This window comes from Mustelus asterias, chromosome 17 (genome assembly GCF_964213995.1).
Source record: "Mustelus asterias chromosome 17, sMusAst1.hap1.1, whole genome shotgun sequence".
NCBI lineage: Eukaryota > Metazoa > Chordata > Chondrichthyes > Carcharhiniformes > Triakidae > Mustelus > Mustelus asterias.
Window position 1 is genome coordinate 24809552 of NC_135817.1, and position 18319 is coordinate 24827870.

An 18319-nucleotide genomic window follows, 5' to 3' on the forward strand; every position below is an offset into this window, starting at 1 on the left:
ATATAATTTCAATGCCATTAACGGGCCCGGGACTGAAATGTCCAGGCCCGTTAACATCTCCCACCCCCGCCAGGAGTGGTTCACTCCAGCGGGGTTTACAGTAGCTCCCCCCTTGCAGGGAGCTGGCAGCTCTGCCCCACTAGAGTGAAGAGAGGGGGGTGGGGGCAATCGAGGCCTCCCAGAGGGTTAGGTGCTCAGGGGGGTGTCCCCTAGGCATTGCCACATTGACATTGCCAGCCAGGGCCCCAGGCACTGCCCATTGGGGGCAGGGCGATCAGTGGGGGTGGGGCGGGGGGGGGGTCTCGATGCAACTCTGGAGTCAGGGTCAATGGGGGAAGGGAGGGAGGCTAGCAAATCGGGGCTGGCTGAGGCGTTTGGGGGGTTTTGCACAGCCAGCGATGCAGGGGTCACGGGGCTGGCCAGCATCAGGAGGTTGGCCGGCTGGGGCCACTGCACGTGTCGATCTCGGCACTGACACATCAGCACATGCATAGTGGCCCACTCAGCACTACGCTGCTGGCCTCTCCAGTGGGAATAGGCCCTGCCCCCTGATTTTTAGTGTGATTCACACTGGTGCGCTCAGCAGTACACAGTGTAGAAGATTCTTTTTTAAACTCCCGCTGAAAAAACCTGCGTGATTTACTCCAGTTTTCACGAATTCGACACTTCTACATGTTTATGCATTCAATATTCTGCACAGAAACAAGACTTGCAGTGTTACATTTCAGATAGGTGTTTCTTCACCATTAATGCACTTAGAAAGCAACTGGGAATTATGCATCTTTAATGCAAAATAAAGGTATCTTGGATCAAAAGGGGCTCGTGCTGTTACTGCCAATTTTGATTAAGTACAGTACTCAAGTAATTTCCTTCAACGGAAAATGTCTATAAGTAGTCAAACCCTAAAGGACTTGGTAAGCCAGCTGGATCATCTCAGTTCTCACTCAGCTGGAAGCTTATAATCAGGTTGCTCATATGTATATGGTCATAAATGAGCACGACCATACATGGGTAGCTGAATCATGCTTCACTGCTCTTCGAACATTTATTTGGTTTGATGAAATCCTCAAATAACCTCAATGTTGAGCATCTCATTATTTGATGCAGTCATACTGAAATCATCTTATTAAACGGGTTGCTGGCAGGATCTTTGTATCTGCAATTTTAAAGGACCTACTTAAGGTTCAAGATCCTCCACAATACAATGCCTCCTAAAAATATCCTCAGAGGTAAAGTAATGCTATTAATATTGATCTAAACTTTACCTAGTCGAGCATAAACCTTTTCTGAAACTCAAATAAGCAGACACTAGCCCAGAAACTGCTGGAGAGGCACATTGAGAGAGCTGCAAATTGGATTTTTATCTCACCTTCAGGTCAAATTATTTTTGCACCTCAAATTTTGGAAGATATGAAGTTGTAACGGCATGGTGATGTTAATGGGACACCTGGCACTTCATGAACAATGTTTCTAACCACCTAAACCAATGAAATTTTGGTGAAAAACAAACTATGGTAGAAAATCAAGTGTCCAAATTGGATGCAGAAAAAGAATTCATAGTTAAAGTTTAAAAGTTTATTAATCACAAGTAGGCTTACATTAACACTGCAATTAAGTTACTGTGAAAAACCCCCACACTCCGGTACCTGTTCAGGTACACGGAGGGAGAATTTAGCATGGCCAATGCACCTAACTAGCACATTTTTCAAATAGGTCAGAGGATGTGGGCAGAGCCAGCATTTATTGCCCATCATTAATTGTCCTCAGGAAGGAGGCCTTTTATTAAAAGGGGGAAAGAGTATGACTTGAAAGAATGTAAAAAGGAAAAGTATTAGAAAAAATTAATACCTCTAGGGACAATTTACCACTTGCAAAAGCATCGTTGTTACCTTTTCAGTTCTCCAAGGTTGAATGACATGGTAGGACTGTAAATCTCATAAGAACCCATAAGAACTCATAAGAAACAAGGGGGGGCTTCTTCACGCTGAGAGTGGTGGGAGCGTGGAATGAGCTGCCGGATAAAGTGGTAAATGCGGGGTCACTTTTAACATTTAAGAAAAACTTGGACGGGTTCATGGATGAGAGGGGTGTGGAGGGATATGGTCCAAGTGCAGGTCAGTGGGACGAGGCAAAAAATGGTTCGGCACAGACAAGAAGGGCCAAAAGACCAGTTTCTGAGCTGTAATTTTCTATGGTTCTAACCCAGTTACAGACAGGAATTACTAATCAGCTACAAGATTAATTTGTACCAAATATGTAAATCCAGCAATTTCATGGCACAAAAAAGAAGAGATGCTCATGGCAAACTGGGAATTTTTAGTGTTTTAACAAGAGTTTCATGGACCAGCTCCAACCGTCCAGGAATTTGTGAATCAAACTTCTGTCATAGCTGTTCTTTGCTATAAATTGTTTGTTTTTTCTTACCCACATTAATAACAACAGATGCTTTTCAGAAATTTCTGGATCACATGGTTGATGGGCAAATATTGCCTAGAGTACCAGGAGGAGAATCTGTTCCATCCAGTCAGGACAATCCACAGATGTTCAGTTTAACATTCATCTGAAAGATGTAACTTTGAACCATGCAGCAGTCCTTTCAGCATTGCAACAAAACGTCAGCTTAAATCACATACTCAAGTCTCTGGAGTACAGCTTGAACCACAACTTGTATGTTATCCCTGAGCCAAGACAGGCAAAATAAATTACATTGCTTTTTACAGTTACTAAAAGATTGGCTTCTGAGAATGAAGCTACTACCAAGGAATGGAAGGGATATTTCCCAACGGAGATGGTGATTAAAAAGGTCGAGAGGCCTTGGATAGATTTGGAAGCCAGGGAACATAGGGAGGAACTGAAGCTCAATGAGGACAAAGTGATAAGACATGTGACAGCATGTGCAATGAAGTCACCGAGTGTTGGGAGCAAACAACCATTTTTGAAGAGTGACAGTCAGGGATGTTACAGATTTTAACATGCAAGGTAATGAAAATATGGATTATGTCCCTGCAGAGATGGAGATATGCTATAAGTATTTAATATGTAAAAACGTGCAACTTGTCATGACCAGATTAAATGTGACTCCAACTGTAACTTACGGTCAGAAATAAATCTAAAGTCATGCACCTCCAGAACCAACCCAAGTGGATAAAAATAAAGATTAAAATGGAAGCTTTGGGCCAAATTATTTGTAAATCAATTCCTCACTACCTGTGTTCCATCACTTGGTCTCTCGGAACTTCCTTCCAGAACTGACCCAGATCAGGAGGGCCTCCTCCTGCTGCTTGGTTCATCTCAGCTGCCATCACCAGAAACCTGTCCTGGGGGGAGGCTTCAACACCTGAAAACACAAAAAACAGTTTTAAACCTTTCATAGTTTGAGATTGTCAAAGTAAATCACAACACTGATGAATAGTAAAAAAAACCCACTATAAAACAAAGTTCCCCAATCCAATTGTTACCTAGAAGTTAAATGTCAGTTGTAACATTTTAAACATTTAAAAAACAAGACAGATGAAAGAAACTTGGATGACTCATTTGTGTTTGAAAGACAAAACTAAAGTCTCCAAATGTGACCTTGAATTCTTGATCAAAGTTTGAGCTATTCATTCATATGACAAGTCACTGACATTGTAGCCTGTATCTTTAATTAACTTAATTTACAAAATGAACATTTCAGTGAGGGGAAAATACTTTAAATAATTTTTCCTGCTCACCATGTTTATAAATGAAATTCTTATTCATGAGTTCATGCTCAAAAATTGATCAGGTGTTATTACATCTGGTACTTGACACAAAAACTAAGCAATGCATGTTCCACTTATGTCAATCAGTTTAGACTGCACCAGACCAGAAGAGTTTAGAAACAAAGTCCCAGACTTTACATAAAACACCAAACGAGCAGTTTGCATTAAGACAATGTTATCCCACTTTACAAATATTTCATTATATTTCAGTAATCATATTAAATGTCAAAATCTGAACCAATTACTAGCAAAAAGTTGAAAGGACAGAATGCAAATGCTGTAATGCTGTAAAGGCGGTGGTTAGAAAAAACTTCAAGGATAAGGATCTGTTGGTTAATAAAAGACAAACGCAGGAGGGTATGGATGTTGAAAATAGTGATTTAAAAGCACACTTAATTTTTGCGTCCAGAATTTAGAGCACCGAGGACTATTCCAAGTCTATGAAGCAACTATTCATGTCTGACTGGGTGAAATAAAAGGATTGGCAAAATTTTTTTTTAAAAATCAATACATAATGGAAAACTAAAACTAGCTGATTTTTAAAAATTGCACTAAAATTCAAGACATGATGGAAAAGTCATCCAAACGGATAGTGCAGCAGCTTCACAACCTCTATAAAATTAGATCAAATGAGTGCAAAAAACTTAATATTCATACTTTATACTACGTAAAGACAAAATATGATCACAGTCAATTGTACGTTTTCATAAAGTTTCCAGCTCACACATGAATACCATACAAATCAAACAGAAATGTTAGTGTTCAAATGGGTCTCAAGAGGGTGGGAATTCACCATTAATTTTAGGAACACAGTTTAGTACCTCATCTTATTTTGTATTCCTTTAGTAAACTATGGGACTAATTTTGTACAAAATATCAATATCTCTGGTCCACTTCTCACATCAGCCCAACACCACCTCCCTTTCCTGCAGCACTTCTCCATGCAAGTGCAGGAGATGCAACCCCTTCCTTCCTGGACATCCAAGACCTCTAATGCTCCTTTCTGGTGAAACAGCAATTTACTTGTACATTTTTAAATTTTGTAATACTGTATTTGCTGCTCACAATGTGGTTTTCTCTATAATGGGGACACCAAATGCCGAATTAGATGATCTCCTACAGGACTGCTTGGAGTCAGTAGACTGTTCAGTATTTAAACGCTCGTTCAGGCTGGTCGCAGAGTACGCCACTACAGTAACTGACTTCATTGGAAAGTGTGTAGAAGACTGTGCCAAATTCGCGTGTTTGCCAACTGGAAACCATGGATGAACAGGGATACCCATTGTTTGCTGAAGTCTAGGTCTGAGGCGTTGAAGTCAGATGACCCTGACCTATCCAAGAAAGCCAGATATGATATGAGGTCTTTCAAAGATGCCAAAAGAAAGTACCGGACCATTCTAGAGTCCCAGACTAGCCACATAGATACCCGTCGACTATGGCTATGTCTGCAAAACATAAGCTATCAGATGAAGGCATGTAAAATCGCCGGCACCAATGCACCCGTCCCTGATGAGTTCAATGCATTCTATGTCCGTTTTGAGCAAGAGGTCAGCAACAGCACGCCCTCCACCCCAGAAGCCTCGGATGAACCTGTATCCAAGGTCACCATTGCAGATGTCAGAGCAGCCTTCCCGAAGGCCAACCCACAGAAAGTGACTGGCCCGGATGGGGTACCCAGATGAGCACTCCGATCCTGCGCGGTCCAGCTGGCGGGGGTATTCGCAGACATCTTCAACCTCTCTTTACAACAATGCGACGTCCCTATCTGCTTCAAGACGACTAACATCCTGGTACCAAAGAAAAGTCAAGCAGTGTGCCTTAATGACTATCGCCTGATGGCTCCGGCATTCATCATAATGAAGTGCTTTGAAAGGTTAATCATGGCACGAATCAGTTCCAACCTCCCAGATTGCCTGGGTCCACTACAGGTCGCCTACCGTCGCAACAGATCCACAGCACACGCCATCTCCCTGGCCCTGCACTCAACCCTTAAACGCCTAGATAACAAAGACACCCATGTATCGACTACAGCTCAGCCTTCAACATTATTCCTACGAAACTCATCCCCAAACTCCATGACCGGGAGGCTCAGCTCCTCCCTCTGCAATTGGATCCTGAACTTCCTAACCAACGGACCGCAATCAGTGAGAATAAGCAACAAAACCTCCTCCACCGTCATCCTCAACACCGGTGCCCCACAAGGCTGAGTCTTCAGCCCCTTACTATACTCCTTATACACCTCTGACTGTTTGGCCAAATTCCCCTCCAATTCAATTTTCAAGTTTGCCGATGACACCACTGTAGTGGGTCGGATTTCAAACAATGATGAGACAGAGTACAGGAAAGAGATAGTGAATCTGGTGAACTGGTGTGACAGCAATAATTTCCCCGTCAATGTCAACAAAATGAAGGAGATAGCCATTGACTTCAGGAAATGTAGTAGAGGGCATGCTCCTGCCTACATCAATGGGGGCGAAGTAGAAATGGTCGAGCGCTTCACGTTTTTACCTGTCCAGATCACCAACAACCTGTTCTGGTCCCACCATGCGGACATTATAGTCAAGAAAGCCCACCAACATGTTACTGAGCAGGCACTGGGTTCAGAGTTAATCATGTTGATCTAGAAGTCTGGATCAAAAGCAGCCAGTGTCAGTCTCTATTGGAAAAAATGTTGCACCAATGACACGGGGTGCCCTGGTCTTAGCACAGAGCCCACATCAGTCAATGCTTGACATAGCCTATAAGATGGAAGTATTTCAAATTTAATTTTCAAATGGAAAACATTGTTCAAAATGCAATGTTAACACTAGTGGCAACCATATTCAGGGAAAATATAGCAAATTATGAACCATTTCCTCTAACAAGAGACTAATTCATACAGGAGCAAAAAAGGAGATCCTTGATAGAAATAATCAAAGGAGATTGACCTGTTGAACAAATGAATAGTTACATCCAAAAGAATCTTAAGAATCTTTTTTGCACAGATTGTTGCAAACCCGCAGCCTCTACCATCTTGAATGGACAAAGGCAGCAAATGCATGTGAACAACATCAAGTCGCCCACCAAGTCACATGCCATCAATGCACTAATCTGCACTACATGGATTGCAACAGTTCATAAAAGGGAGTTAACCACGACACAAATACTTGCCTTACGAGTGACAACCACATCCAATGAACAATATAGAAAAAAGATCCAATATGCTGATATAAAAATGTCTCAAGAGGGTTTACTCTTTGGAATCACCGCCCCCCCCCCCCCCCCCCCCCCATTTCTTCCCACCTCCTCGCCAGTTACGATCTGAGGTGATCAATGAGATTTTAAGTACACAAATAATTACAAGTTAAATACGCAAGTAAACTGCTCTAGCTTGTAATTAGTCCAATATTGAAGTTCCACTCTCCATGCATTAGAGAAAAATCAAACCTCATTACAAAGCATCCCTGTGTATCAAATCATCTATGCGGGTCTCTAATAAAACATATGCATAGATTAAAATATTGTCTCCAATTGCATAGGAGGGAAGGGTTTTTGCTCTTGATTATATAATCAAAAATTAAACAGTAGCGAAATTATTTCTAACAAAAAGTTAGTGTAGTGTACCAAATCATCCCATCCGGATATCAATTTTGAAGTTTTAAACAGTACATTAATCCAACACATTTAAACCTGATCTCTATATCCTTAATATAGGAGAATTATATTACCAAACAAATTTGCACCAAAAACAAAGAAGCACAAGTCAATTTTAAAATGAAGCATTTTGTCTGATGCTCTTTAACTCTATCATGTCCTCTATGGAGTTATGGTCATAGATATTACTAAAAACTGCAGATAAATGAGACACTTGCAGCTTTGTATCTGCGAAACCTGCCGCATGGATAAGTGGATGCGTGAGACGACTAGTCTGAAATTCATCAACAGTTAATTGGTATTCTGTTAGGCACCAATATTTCTATTAGTGGGTCAAAGCACATGTTATTTTATGTGAGGGAAACGTGATAAAGTGGCCAAGCTTTGGAAAAAATGCAAATTAATTTCAATTGATCTCTTCAAAAGGTCCAGAGTGCTAAAGAAAATTTTCCACGAGCTAAATATCTGTTCTAAAACACGTTCCAAGATATGAATGTAAAGTTCAGAAAAACTTGATTGGAACAATCCATAGGATCCCCACAGTGTAGGAGGCCATTTGAATCATCCAGTCTGCACCTATTCTCAGACGGTCTAATCTGCCCCCCACATCCCCATAACACCACACATTTTACCATGGCTAATCCATCCAACTTGAACATCTTAGGACACTAAGGGGCAATTTAACATGACCAATCCACTAAACCTGCACATCTTTGGACTGAGGGGAAACCAAAACACCCGGAGGTGACAGACACGGGGAGAACGTGTAAACTCCACACAGTCACCCAAGGCCGGAATTGAACCCGGGTCCATGGCACTTTGAGGCAGCAGTGTTAACTCTTTCCCCCAATCTTTATAAGTTACATACAGAAGTAGCCAGCTACTTATGAAAATATAGACCGTATTTACAAATTGACAACCCTCGCATGCTGAATTTTCATGACAGTTGAACTCAAAATGTGAGTGCACTATAGGTGGATACGAATCTGTTTGAGATTACAGCAGATAAGCAAACCATTCTAAAACAAAAGGCTGAGCTCAAGATGCAGAATTATGAGACCAGATGGCATTTAAAAAAAAATCAAACTAGCCAAAACTTCGGCTGCAATTTTTTATTTTTACATATTATGCCTGTGGACTGGCATGTAACCAAACATAACACAAAAGAGAAACACTGCAGATGCTGGAAATCTGATAAAGCTAGGAAATGTGGAAATGTTCAGCCACCCGGGCAGCATCCAGGACTTTTTCCTCAATAAGGACTGTGTGGTGCTCATTCCTATCATGGATAGATACATCTGTGACAGGTAGATTGGTAAAGGAAATATGCTGGTTCTCTCACTACCTGCCACAGGCCATTCTGACAGATATATACTTCAGGACTTGGCGAGCCGCCAGTTCAAATGCCAGTGAGTTACTCTTAAAGATGGGCATTGAAGCCTCCCACCCAGAGTACACTCTATTCTTACTACTCTTAGTGCCTTTTCCAATTGGTGTCCAGGATGGAGGAGGATAGATTCATCAGCTGAAGGAGGATGGTAGGTGGCAATTTTTGCCAATGTTTAACCTGGTGCATGAGGCTTCGTAGGGGCCAGAGACAATGTTAAGCATTCTTAGGGTCACTGTTGCCACTTCTGGTGGATTTGTCAGGCCAGTCGGACAGATGCGCAGGAAACAGTGACGGAGAGTCTGGGATATTGTCTGTAAGGTATGCTTTGATGAGTACGATTCTGCCAGGTTGACAAGGGAAGACATTTAGTTTGACTAAACTGTAGTGGAACATTTAAGGATCACATAAATGTTATTATCTTAATCCAGTCAATTGATAATCTGTGCACAGACACAATGGTGTGAAGCAGTAGTTTCAACATAGACTGCTAGAGATATGCACGAGTTCCAATTAGTACCAGTGTCTCAAGTTTGTCAGATATTATTCATTATTGACAGCCTACTTCATATTACATGAAACTTGGAATTGCTACAAAAGTTTACATTTTCAGATACACTTCATAAATCTGCTACACTTTTAGCTATCTTCTCATTCAAACAAGGATTAAAATACATATTATGTAAACGACATCCAAAGATAGGATTCATTAAATGTACAAGTACCAAGCCCAAGAGGGTTCATCATCCAAAGTAGTAACAACTAAGATTAGACACATTTATCAAATGCCATAAGAGATTGCATCAATGTCTTATGCACACTACAAGTTTTTAAATATATTTTTTGAATAGTTTACTTGTCTATGTTGAATGCAGATCTGATAGGACACCATGAAAAGGGCAATAAAGTAAACAGAGACACATCTACAGCACAGCATCTTGCAATTACGTTGTGACCATATCCAGTGTTTAGGGTGGCTATATCTCATCGGGAGTTAAACCAGACACTAATTTGCTATATAATGCAGTTGAAAATATCACATACATAAATCATATTCACCACCACATGTAGCTATTGAAATCTGAAACTTTACAGATGTTTACATGCAAGAAATAGAAATCTCAACATAGACATCCTATAATATCTTAATTTTGTGCCACTTTGGAGTAGCACAGCTATAGAGACAAGATTAATCAAAGTTTAATCAATCATTAAAATGGTAAAAGAGGTGGAGGAGTGGCATTGTTAATCAAAGATAGTCTAACGGCTGCGGAAAGGCACTTTGAGGGGGATCTGCACACTGAGGTAATATGGGCTGAAGTTAGAAATAGGAAAGAGGCAGTCACGTTGTTAGGAGTTTACTATAGGCCCCCAAATAGTAAGAGAGATGTGGAGGAAGAAATTGCTAAGCAGATTATGGATATGTGCGGGGGTCACAGGGTAGTTGTCATGGGGGACTTTAACTTTCCAAATATTGATTGGAACCTTTGTAGGTCAAATAGTTCGGATGGGGCAGTTTTTGTGCAGTGTGTGCAGGAGGGTTTCCTGAAACAATATGTGGATAGGCCGACAAGAGGTGAGGCCACATTGGATTTGGTACTGGGAAATGAACCGGGCCAAGTGTTAGATTTGGTTGTGGGAGAGCACTTTGGAGATAGTGACCACAATTCGGTGTCTTTTGTTATTGCAATGGAGAGGGATAGGGCCGTACGGCAGGGCAAGGTTTACAATTGGGGGAAGAGGCAATTATGATGCGATTAGGCAAGAATTAGGGGGCATAAGATGGGAACAGAAACCGTCAGGGAAAGGCACTAATGAAAAGTGGAACTTTTTCAAGGAACAAATACTGGGTGTCCTTGATAGGTATGTCCCTGTCAGGGAGGGAGGAAATGGCCGAGTGAGGGAACCATGGTTCACGAAAGAGGTGGAATGTCTTGTGAAAAGGAAAAGGGAAGCTTATGTAGGGATGAGGAAACAAGGTTCAGATGGCTCGACTGAGGGTTATAAGTTAGCAAGGAATGAGCTGAAAAAGGGGCTTAGGAGAGCTAGGAGGGGACATGAGAAGTCCTTGGCGGGTCGGATCAAGGAAAACCCCAAGGCTTTTTACTCATGTGAGGAATAAAAGAATGACCAGGGTGAGGTCAAGGACAGTAGTGGGAACTTGTGTATGGAGTCAATAGAGATAGGCGAGGTGATGAATGAATAGTTTTCTTCAGTGTTCACCAAGGAGAGGGGCCATGTTTTTGAGGGAGAGAAGGTGTTACAGGCTAATAGGCTGGAGGAAATAGTTGTTCGGAGGGAGGATGTACTGGCAGTTTTGAACAAACTGAAGGTCGATAAGTCCCCTGGGCCTGATGAAATATATCCTAGGATTCTTTGGGAGGCAAGGGATGAGATTGCAGAGCCTTTGGCTTTGATCTTTGGGTCCTCACTGTCCACAGGGATGGTGCCAGAGGACTGGAGAGTGGCGAATGTTGTTCCTCTGTTTAAGAAAGGGAATAGAAATGACCCTGGTAATTATAGACCGGTTAGTCTTACTTTGGTGGTTGGTAAATTGATGGAAAAGGTCCTTGGGGATGGGATTTACGACCATTTAGAAAGATGTGGATTAATCCGGGATAGTCAGCACGGATTCGTGAAGGGCAAGTCGTGCCTCTCAAATTTGATAGAATTTTTTGAGGAGGTAACTAAGTGTGTTGATGAAGGTAGGGCAGTTGATGTCATACACATGGATTTCAGTAAGGCGTTTGATAAGGTCCCCCATGGTCGGCTTATGATGAAAGTAAGGAGGTGTGGGATAGAGGGAAGGTTGGCAGATTGGATAGGTAACTGGCTATCTGATCGAAGACAGAGGGTGGTGGTGGATGGAAAATTTTCGGACTGGAGGAAGGTTGCTAGCGGAGTGCCACAGGGATCAGTGCTTGGTCCTCTGCTCTTTGTGATTTTTATTAATGACTTAGAGGAGGGGGCTGAAGGGTGGATCAGTAAATTTTCTGATGACACCAAGATTGGTGGAGTAGTGGATGAGGTGGAGGGCTGTTGTCGGCTGCAAAGAGACATAGATAGGATGCAAAGCTGGGCTGAAAAATGGCAAATGGAGTTTAACCCTGATAAATGTGAGGTGATTCATTTTGGTAGGACTAATTTAAATGTGGATTACAGGGTCAAAGGTAGGGTTCTGAAGACTGTGGAGGAACAGAGAGATCTTGGGGTCCATATCCACAGATCTCTAAAGGTTGCCACTCAAGTGGATAGAGCTGTGAAGAAGGCCTATAGTATGTTAGCTTTTATTAACAGGGGGTTGGAGTTTAAGAGCCGTGGGGTTATGCTGCAACTGTACACGACCTTGGTGAGACCACATTTGGAATATTGTGCGCAGTTCTGGTCACCTCACTATAAGAAGGATGTGGAAGCGCTGGAAAGAGTGCAGAGGAGATTTACCAGGATGCTGCCTGGTTTGGAGGGTAGGTCTTATGAGGAAAGGTTGAGGGAGCTGGGGCTGTTCTCTCTGGAGCGGAGGAGGCTGAGGGGAGACTTAATAGAGGTTTATAAAATGATGAAGGGGATAGATAGAGTGAACGCTCAAAGACTATTTCCTCGGGTGGATGGAGCTATTACAAGGGGGCATAACTATAGGGGTCATGGTGGGAGATATAGGAAGGATATCAGAGGTAGGTTCTTTACGCAGAATGTGGTTGGGGTGTGGAATGGACTGCCTGCAGTGATAGTGGAGTCAGACACTTTAGGAACATTTAAGCGGTTATTGGATAGGCACATGGAGCACACCAGGATGATAGGGAGTGGGATAGCTTGATCTTGGTTTCAGATAAAGCTCGGCACAACATCGTGGGCCGAAGGGCCTGTTCTGTGCTGTACTGTTCTATGTTAGCAATTTAACTGATCTATGAACAATAGTTGAGGATAAACTTTGATGCTGTTTTCAGCTGAACATCTTGCTAAGATTAACGGATATGAATCACATCAAGAATTGCTTGAATTAATTACTGACAGCTGACCCAAGGAGCTAACATCTATGATATAATCAATACTGTTGCTCCAGAGCGGCAGAGGAAGGAACAGGAGTTATGCTTACCTTTAACTTTTGAACAGAGTTTTTAAGGGAATATATTTTACCAAACATTTGCAGAATGCTACAGGAAATAATTGGCAACTTTTCTGTTCGCTCATTTCTTCTACCGGTATTAGTCAAAAACAGCCTCAGAACAAACATTTATGCAGCACCCAAATATGATTTCGTCAAGAAAAAAAAAACATACCCTCAAAGAACAAATTCTGTTTAAAATGCGTCATGACGATTGACTATAACTCAAAACTTTTAGTAAGATGATGTGTGTTTTCAGAAATGGACATATAAACCGATGACAGAATATAAATTCTGAGACTGCAAAGTAACCATTTGCTGGAATTCTTATGTGGATTATACCAAGCCCCTAAAGAGACAATGGAATGTCACGCCCTTTTCATACAGAGATATTTCAAAGGAAGGGGCAATGCAGTAAACTGTCATCTCCTGTGGAGATAATGGAAGCCGATTCCCATCTCAGCCAAAACTTCTATGAACTTGTAAATTATGTGCCAGACCCATTTGCAGTTTTCCCATTCCAGGAATATAAAACGAATTGGGATAAAAACAGCTGCAGACCTGATCAGGGAGAACTGGTGCTGGGGTGTCAGTGTGTGAGATCTCTCTCTGTCGATGAAAAAAAGCTCAGCAAATGTCCCAAGCTAAAGGAAATCAGGCAGCTTTCAAGCTACCCTGCAGAATCCAGTCTCTCAAAATCAACTGCAACACTGATCTGTGCATGTTAGTTCCATTGTGCTAGTGTGCGCTGTGGGGGCTGCAGCTGAAGAACATCGACTATGCACCCCTGAGTTGGTAAGTAAAGTTGCTCGCTCCGTTTGCTGACTTGACTTGCTTCTGACAAAGTCAAAGTTGAAAAGGAAGCAGGACAATTCCTGCCAGCTAAACTGCAGAACCAGGAATCTCCAAATAAACCGCTCACCTACTGAAGTCAGCAGTACCGGAATCATGAACCTTAAAGACTGCAATGTTTCACCACCTACTCCTCACGGACAAGTCAAAGACTGACTTTTTTTAAACTTTCACTTTTAGACTAATTTCTCATTTCTAGTCTGTGAACGGATGGTGTGTTCTATTATTTTTCACATTTTAGTAACTAATAAACCAAAACTCAAAAAAAAACCTTGGTTAAATTGACTCCTTTTAAAACACAAGATACTTTTGGACTGAAAAGAGGTATCCACAAAGGAAGGGATATTTCTAAATTAACCTAGTTGCGACCAACCAAAGCGGGTAAAAAAGACGGGCGGCACGGTAGCACAATGGTTAGCACTGCTGCTTCACAGCTCCAGGGTCCTGGGTTCGATTCCCGGCTCGGGTCACTGTCTGTGTGGAGTTTGCACATTCTCCTCGTGTCTGCGTGGGTTTCCTCCGGGTGCTCCGGTTTCCTCCCACAGTCCAAAGATGTGCAGGTTAGGTTGATTGGCCAGGTTAAAAATTGCCCCTTAGAGTCCTGAGATGCGTAGGTTAGAGGGACTAGCGGGTCAAATATGTGGGGGTATGGGGGTAGGGCCTGGGTGGGATTGTGGCCGGTGCAGACTCGATGGGCCGAGTGGCCTCCTTCTGCACTGTAGGGTTTCTATGATTTCTCAGTTCCTCCCTCCTCAGCAGGGGCATAACTATTTGGAGGTGCCCTGTCCGGAATTACAACATATTGGGGTTTGTGCTGAGATAGCTCCCACAGAGGGTAACAAATTGGGGGATCACGCCCAGGAGCCAGTTGTAACAAATGTCTGTTCCTACACGGATGTATTTTTAAAAGTACAAAAGGAACAAGAGCCAAGAGGCACAAATATGTATACAATGAACAGTTAACATTTAGAATCACTTGGCAATTCAGTAAAATGGCCGTCTCAAAGATAAACATGGTCTCCAGCCAACTCAAGATGGCCATTTATCCCCTTCATGAATGCACAGAAAATCAATGACGCATTTGCAGGGGCACCATGCCGGTTGGATTTTATTCAGATTACAACCTCCATACATCATGGTTGCAGCTCCAGGGCCTCCTCTCCGTGACATAATTGAGTTATGGGGAAGAGGCTCTGGAGTAGGAAATTCATAAATTGTGAGGAGCCCCAGAGCTCCAAAGGTAGGGAATATGCAGATTGTAATCCGGAAGAGCAGACAACATCGGTGAATTAGAGGCCACCCCTCCATCCTCATTCCCAATTCCCTGCTCTATTCTTCTCCTCTGCCCCACCGTCTCGGAGAAGGGGAGGTATTTTTAAGCATTGTCCTTAATAGCGGTTTGATGAGCATCCCTGCTCCTGGCCACTACTTACTCCATCATTCATAATGACGTCAGAATAAAGCAGTACACTGCATATGCACAGCATGGGCAAATACAGTGCATGCATGGCAAGGACAGCAAACAAAGATAAAATGCTTTCTATATGAGTTAATTGATTTTACTGTAAGAAAGAGGCCAAAGTCATCAGTATTTCCAACTAACATTGTGACTGAGAGCAAAGAATTTGACGGTGGATTGGAGCTCCATTTGAGTCATGTACTAAACATATTTCCAATTACTTGAGCATGATGAGAGTTAAACATTTGAAAGGTATAAAAGATGCCCAAGTTTCAGCCAATTGACTAAAGTGGTCTGCAAAATAGGCTGACTGATAAAATATCTTAAATTATTTTCAGTTTGTTTTGTTTTACAAATACCAAAACAATTGACTGATCACAATTAAATCCATTATTCAGAACTCTATTTAAACAATAAGACTAAGACATGTTATACCTCCATGGAGTGACACTAGAATATCCAGTGAAGTCCCTGGCTCGAAGCTGCCATTGCTTGGTTTCACCCTGTATTTCTCTGGGGCTGTTGTTCTAACCTTGTTCAGAAAAAGAAAGACAGAGGACTTGAATACCATTGCTATGTTATTACCCATTGATTATAGGAATTTTTTTCTAAACAGGTCACATGGACCTCAGAGAAATAATGTATGGAAGATCCATTTTCAAAAATCATTTTCCAGCACTTGACAAAGTTGCATAAACATCTCCAAAAAAATTGGAAAAATGTTCAGAAACTAGAGGTTGTTTCTAATTTCCAGAATGATTTATTTACTCAATGTTAAAAGAAAAAGTGCCCAAAATTCGAAATACTCTGCACTTATAGAAATTTCAAACAATGTGCGACTGCTCCAAAATAATTCAAATTACGCTCCAAATCAATACATGGGAAACTTCTATCTTTGAGGGAAGGAAAACTTTAAAAGCATCTCAGGACAATCTGTTCTGAAGTGCAAACTAATCTTCCCCACTCCAGAGGCTCGAACACTTAATTTAGGCTGACATTTGGGTGCAGCACACGAGTTGAGTGCTGCAATGTTAGTGGTCTCCTGGAGGAAACATTAATCCTGCAAAAAAAAAACCAGGGTAGTTCAAAGAACAGCAAGGTGGTTCTCAGAACGCTGGTCAACACATTCCCATTAATCAACATTAAAATAGATTACCTGGAGATAATCAAATGGCTTTTGTTGGACATTTCTGCATGCAAACTGGGTTCCGTACTTTGGACATTACAAAAGAGACTGCATTTTTAAAACTAGTTAACTGGTTATAGAGCACCACATCCCGTGGTGGAGGAAGATGTAAACACAAGACTAATGTTATCTCTAGGACTTGCAGAACTGGGTCAATCATGGTATAATTGCGACCAGATCACATTCACATACTTATCATTTTGGAATAAATCTCAGTTTATATGGCAAGGGCAAAATTATTTGGGGATTTTTACAGGAATTGTTTAAATACCTTCACTTTCACAAAATATAGCCAATTACCATCAGAAGCAGCAGCAGAAATTTGCCACATAACCCATGAGCCTACTGCACCATTCTATGACCATTGAATTAACAGCAAAGAACTGTTAGGCAGATTTTCTACCCAAACTCAACTTTCCCACCCTATCACCATTATCCCTCAATTTCCTTAGTGTCCAAAGAAACCAATGGTTCTCAGCTTGGAATATACTCAATGAAGTGTCCACATATCTCGGGTAGAGAACTCTAAAGATTCACAACCCTCTGAATAAAGCAGCACCTAATCTCAATCCTAAATAGTCTCCCTGTATGACCGCGACACCCCCCCCCCCCCCGTATGACCACGACACCCCCCCCCCCCCCCCGTATGACCACGACACCCCCCCCCCCCCCGTATGACCACGACACCCCCCCCCCCCTGTATGACCACGACACCCCCCCCCCATTCTGGACTCTCCACCCCTCCCATTCTGGACTCTCCAGCCAGGGGAAACAGTGAATCATCATCTACCTATCAAAGCCTCTCAGACTTTAAGTTTCAATCAGGTCACCACTCATTCTTCTAAACGTCAGAGAATATAGGCCCGTGCTACCAAATTCCAGAACTACACCTTTAAAAATGTTTGCTTTTATTGGTAATCAGATATGTGAGCTTAACAGCTTAACACAAATGAAGGGCGGCACGGTAGCACAGTGGTTAGCACTACTGCTTCACAGCTCCAGGGATCTGGGTTCGATTCCCGGCTTGGGTCACTATCTGTGTGGAGTTTGCACATTCTCCTCGTGTCTGCGTGGGTTTCCTCCGGGTGCTCCGGTTTCCTCCCACAGTCCAAAGATGTGCGGGTTAGATTGATTGGCCATGCTAAAATTGCCCCTTAGTGTCCTGAGATGTGTAGGTTGGAGGGATTAGTGGGCAAATATGTAGGGAAATGGGGGTAGGGCCTGGGTGGGATTGTGTTCGGTGCAGACTCGATGGGCCCAATGGCCTCTTTCTGCACTGTAGGGTTTCTATGATTCTATGAATGTTCCTGGTCTTGGAATCAGTCATTACTGAGAGAAATAACTTACCTTAAATGCAACAGGGTTCTTTGTCACATTGGTCAGAACTATCAAACATTTTGTTTCTCCACTTTCTTTAGAGCCAAAGTGAATATCTTCAGCAGGGCTTTTTAAAACAAACAAAAAATAAGCATAGCTGGTTGAAAAAAATAGATGTTCGATTTGAACATAAATGATTATACAAGAGAGTCTGTACTGCAGAACTCTCTTCACCACACAATTTATGTTCTGATTCATTTTCTCTGTATCATGCACGAAGTCTGTGAGCTCAACATGTAGATGTACAAAATCTCAAGGACAAAACCAAGGTTCAAAAATTACATAGCATTTCAAAACAACAAGCAGTACCATTAATGTACAACGTACATTTCTCTAATCATCTGCTGAAATAAAGGCACCATTGATTGTGATGTAGGTTACAATGACCTACATGTTCCACAGCACTATTACCACAACAGTGTAGCATGCATTTCAACCACTCAATTTACTACATACTAAAAAAGGAATAGAAAGTTCCTTCCTTGCTTCTTAAAAAAAAGTATCCCACAATATAACCAGCAATAGCTTTGGAGCAACAATCTAATTTTAGACTAGTGGTCTGAAGTTAAGACATCAGAAA

The 18319-nt window shown here is 42.0% G+C and overlaps 1 protein-coding gene across 2 annotated transcripts in view; it reads right to left on the minus strand.

Annotated features, from left to right (window-relative positions):
- The window catches only part of mospd2 (motile sperm domain containing 2), an 86050-nt gene that overhangs the window by 11610 nt on the left and 56121 nt on the right, over positions 1-18319 (minus strand). For both annotated transcript variants that reach the window (XM_078232405.1, XM_078232406.1), the window contains exons 11-13: positions 17710-17806; positions 15612-15708; positions 3208-3337 (exon numbers count right to left, since the gene is read on the minus strand). In XM_078232405.1, coding sequence (XP_078088531.1) covers positions 3208-3337; positions 15612-15708; positions 17710-17806 — 324 coding nt within the window. The remainder of the gene's footprint in view (positions 1-3207; positions 3338-15611; positions 15709-17709; positions 17807-18319) is intronic.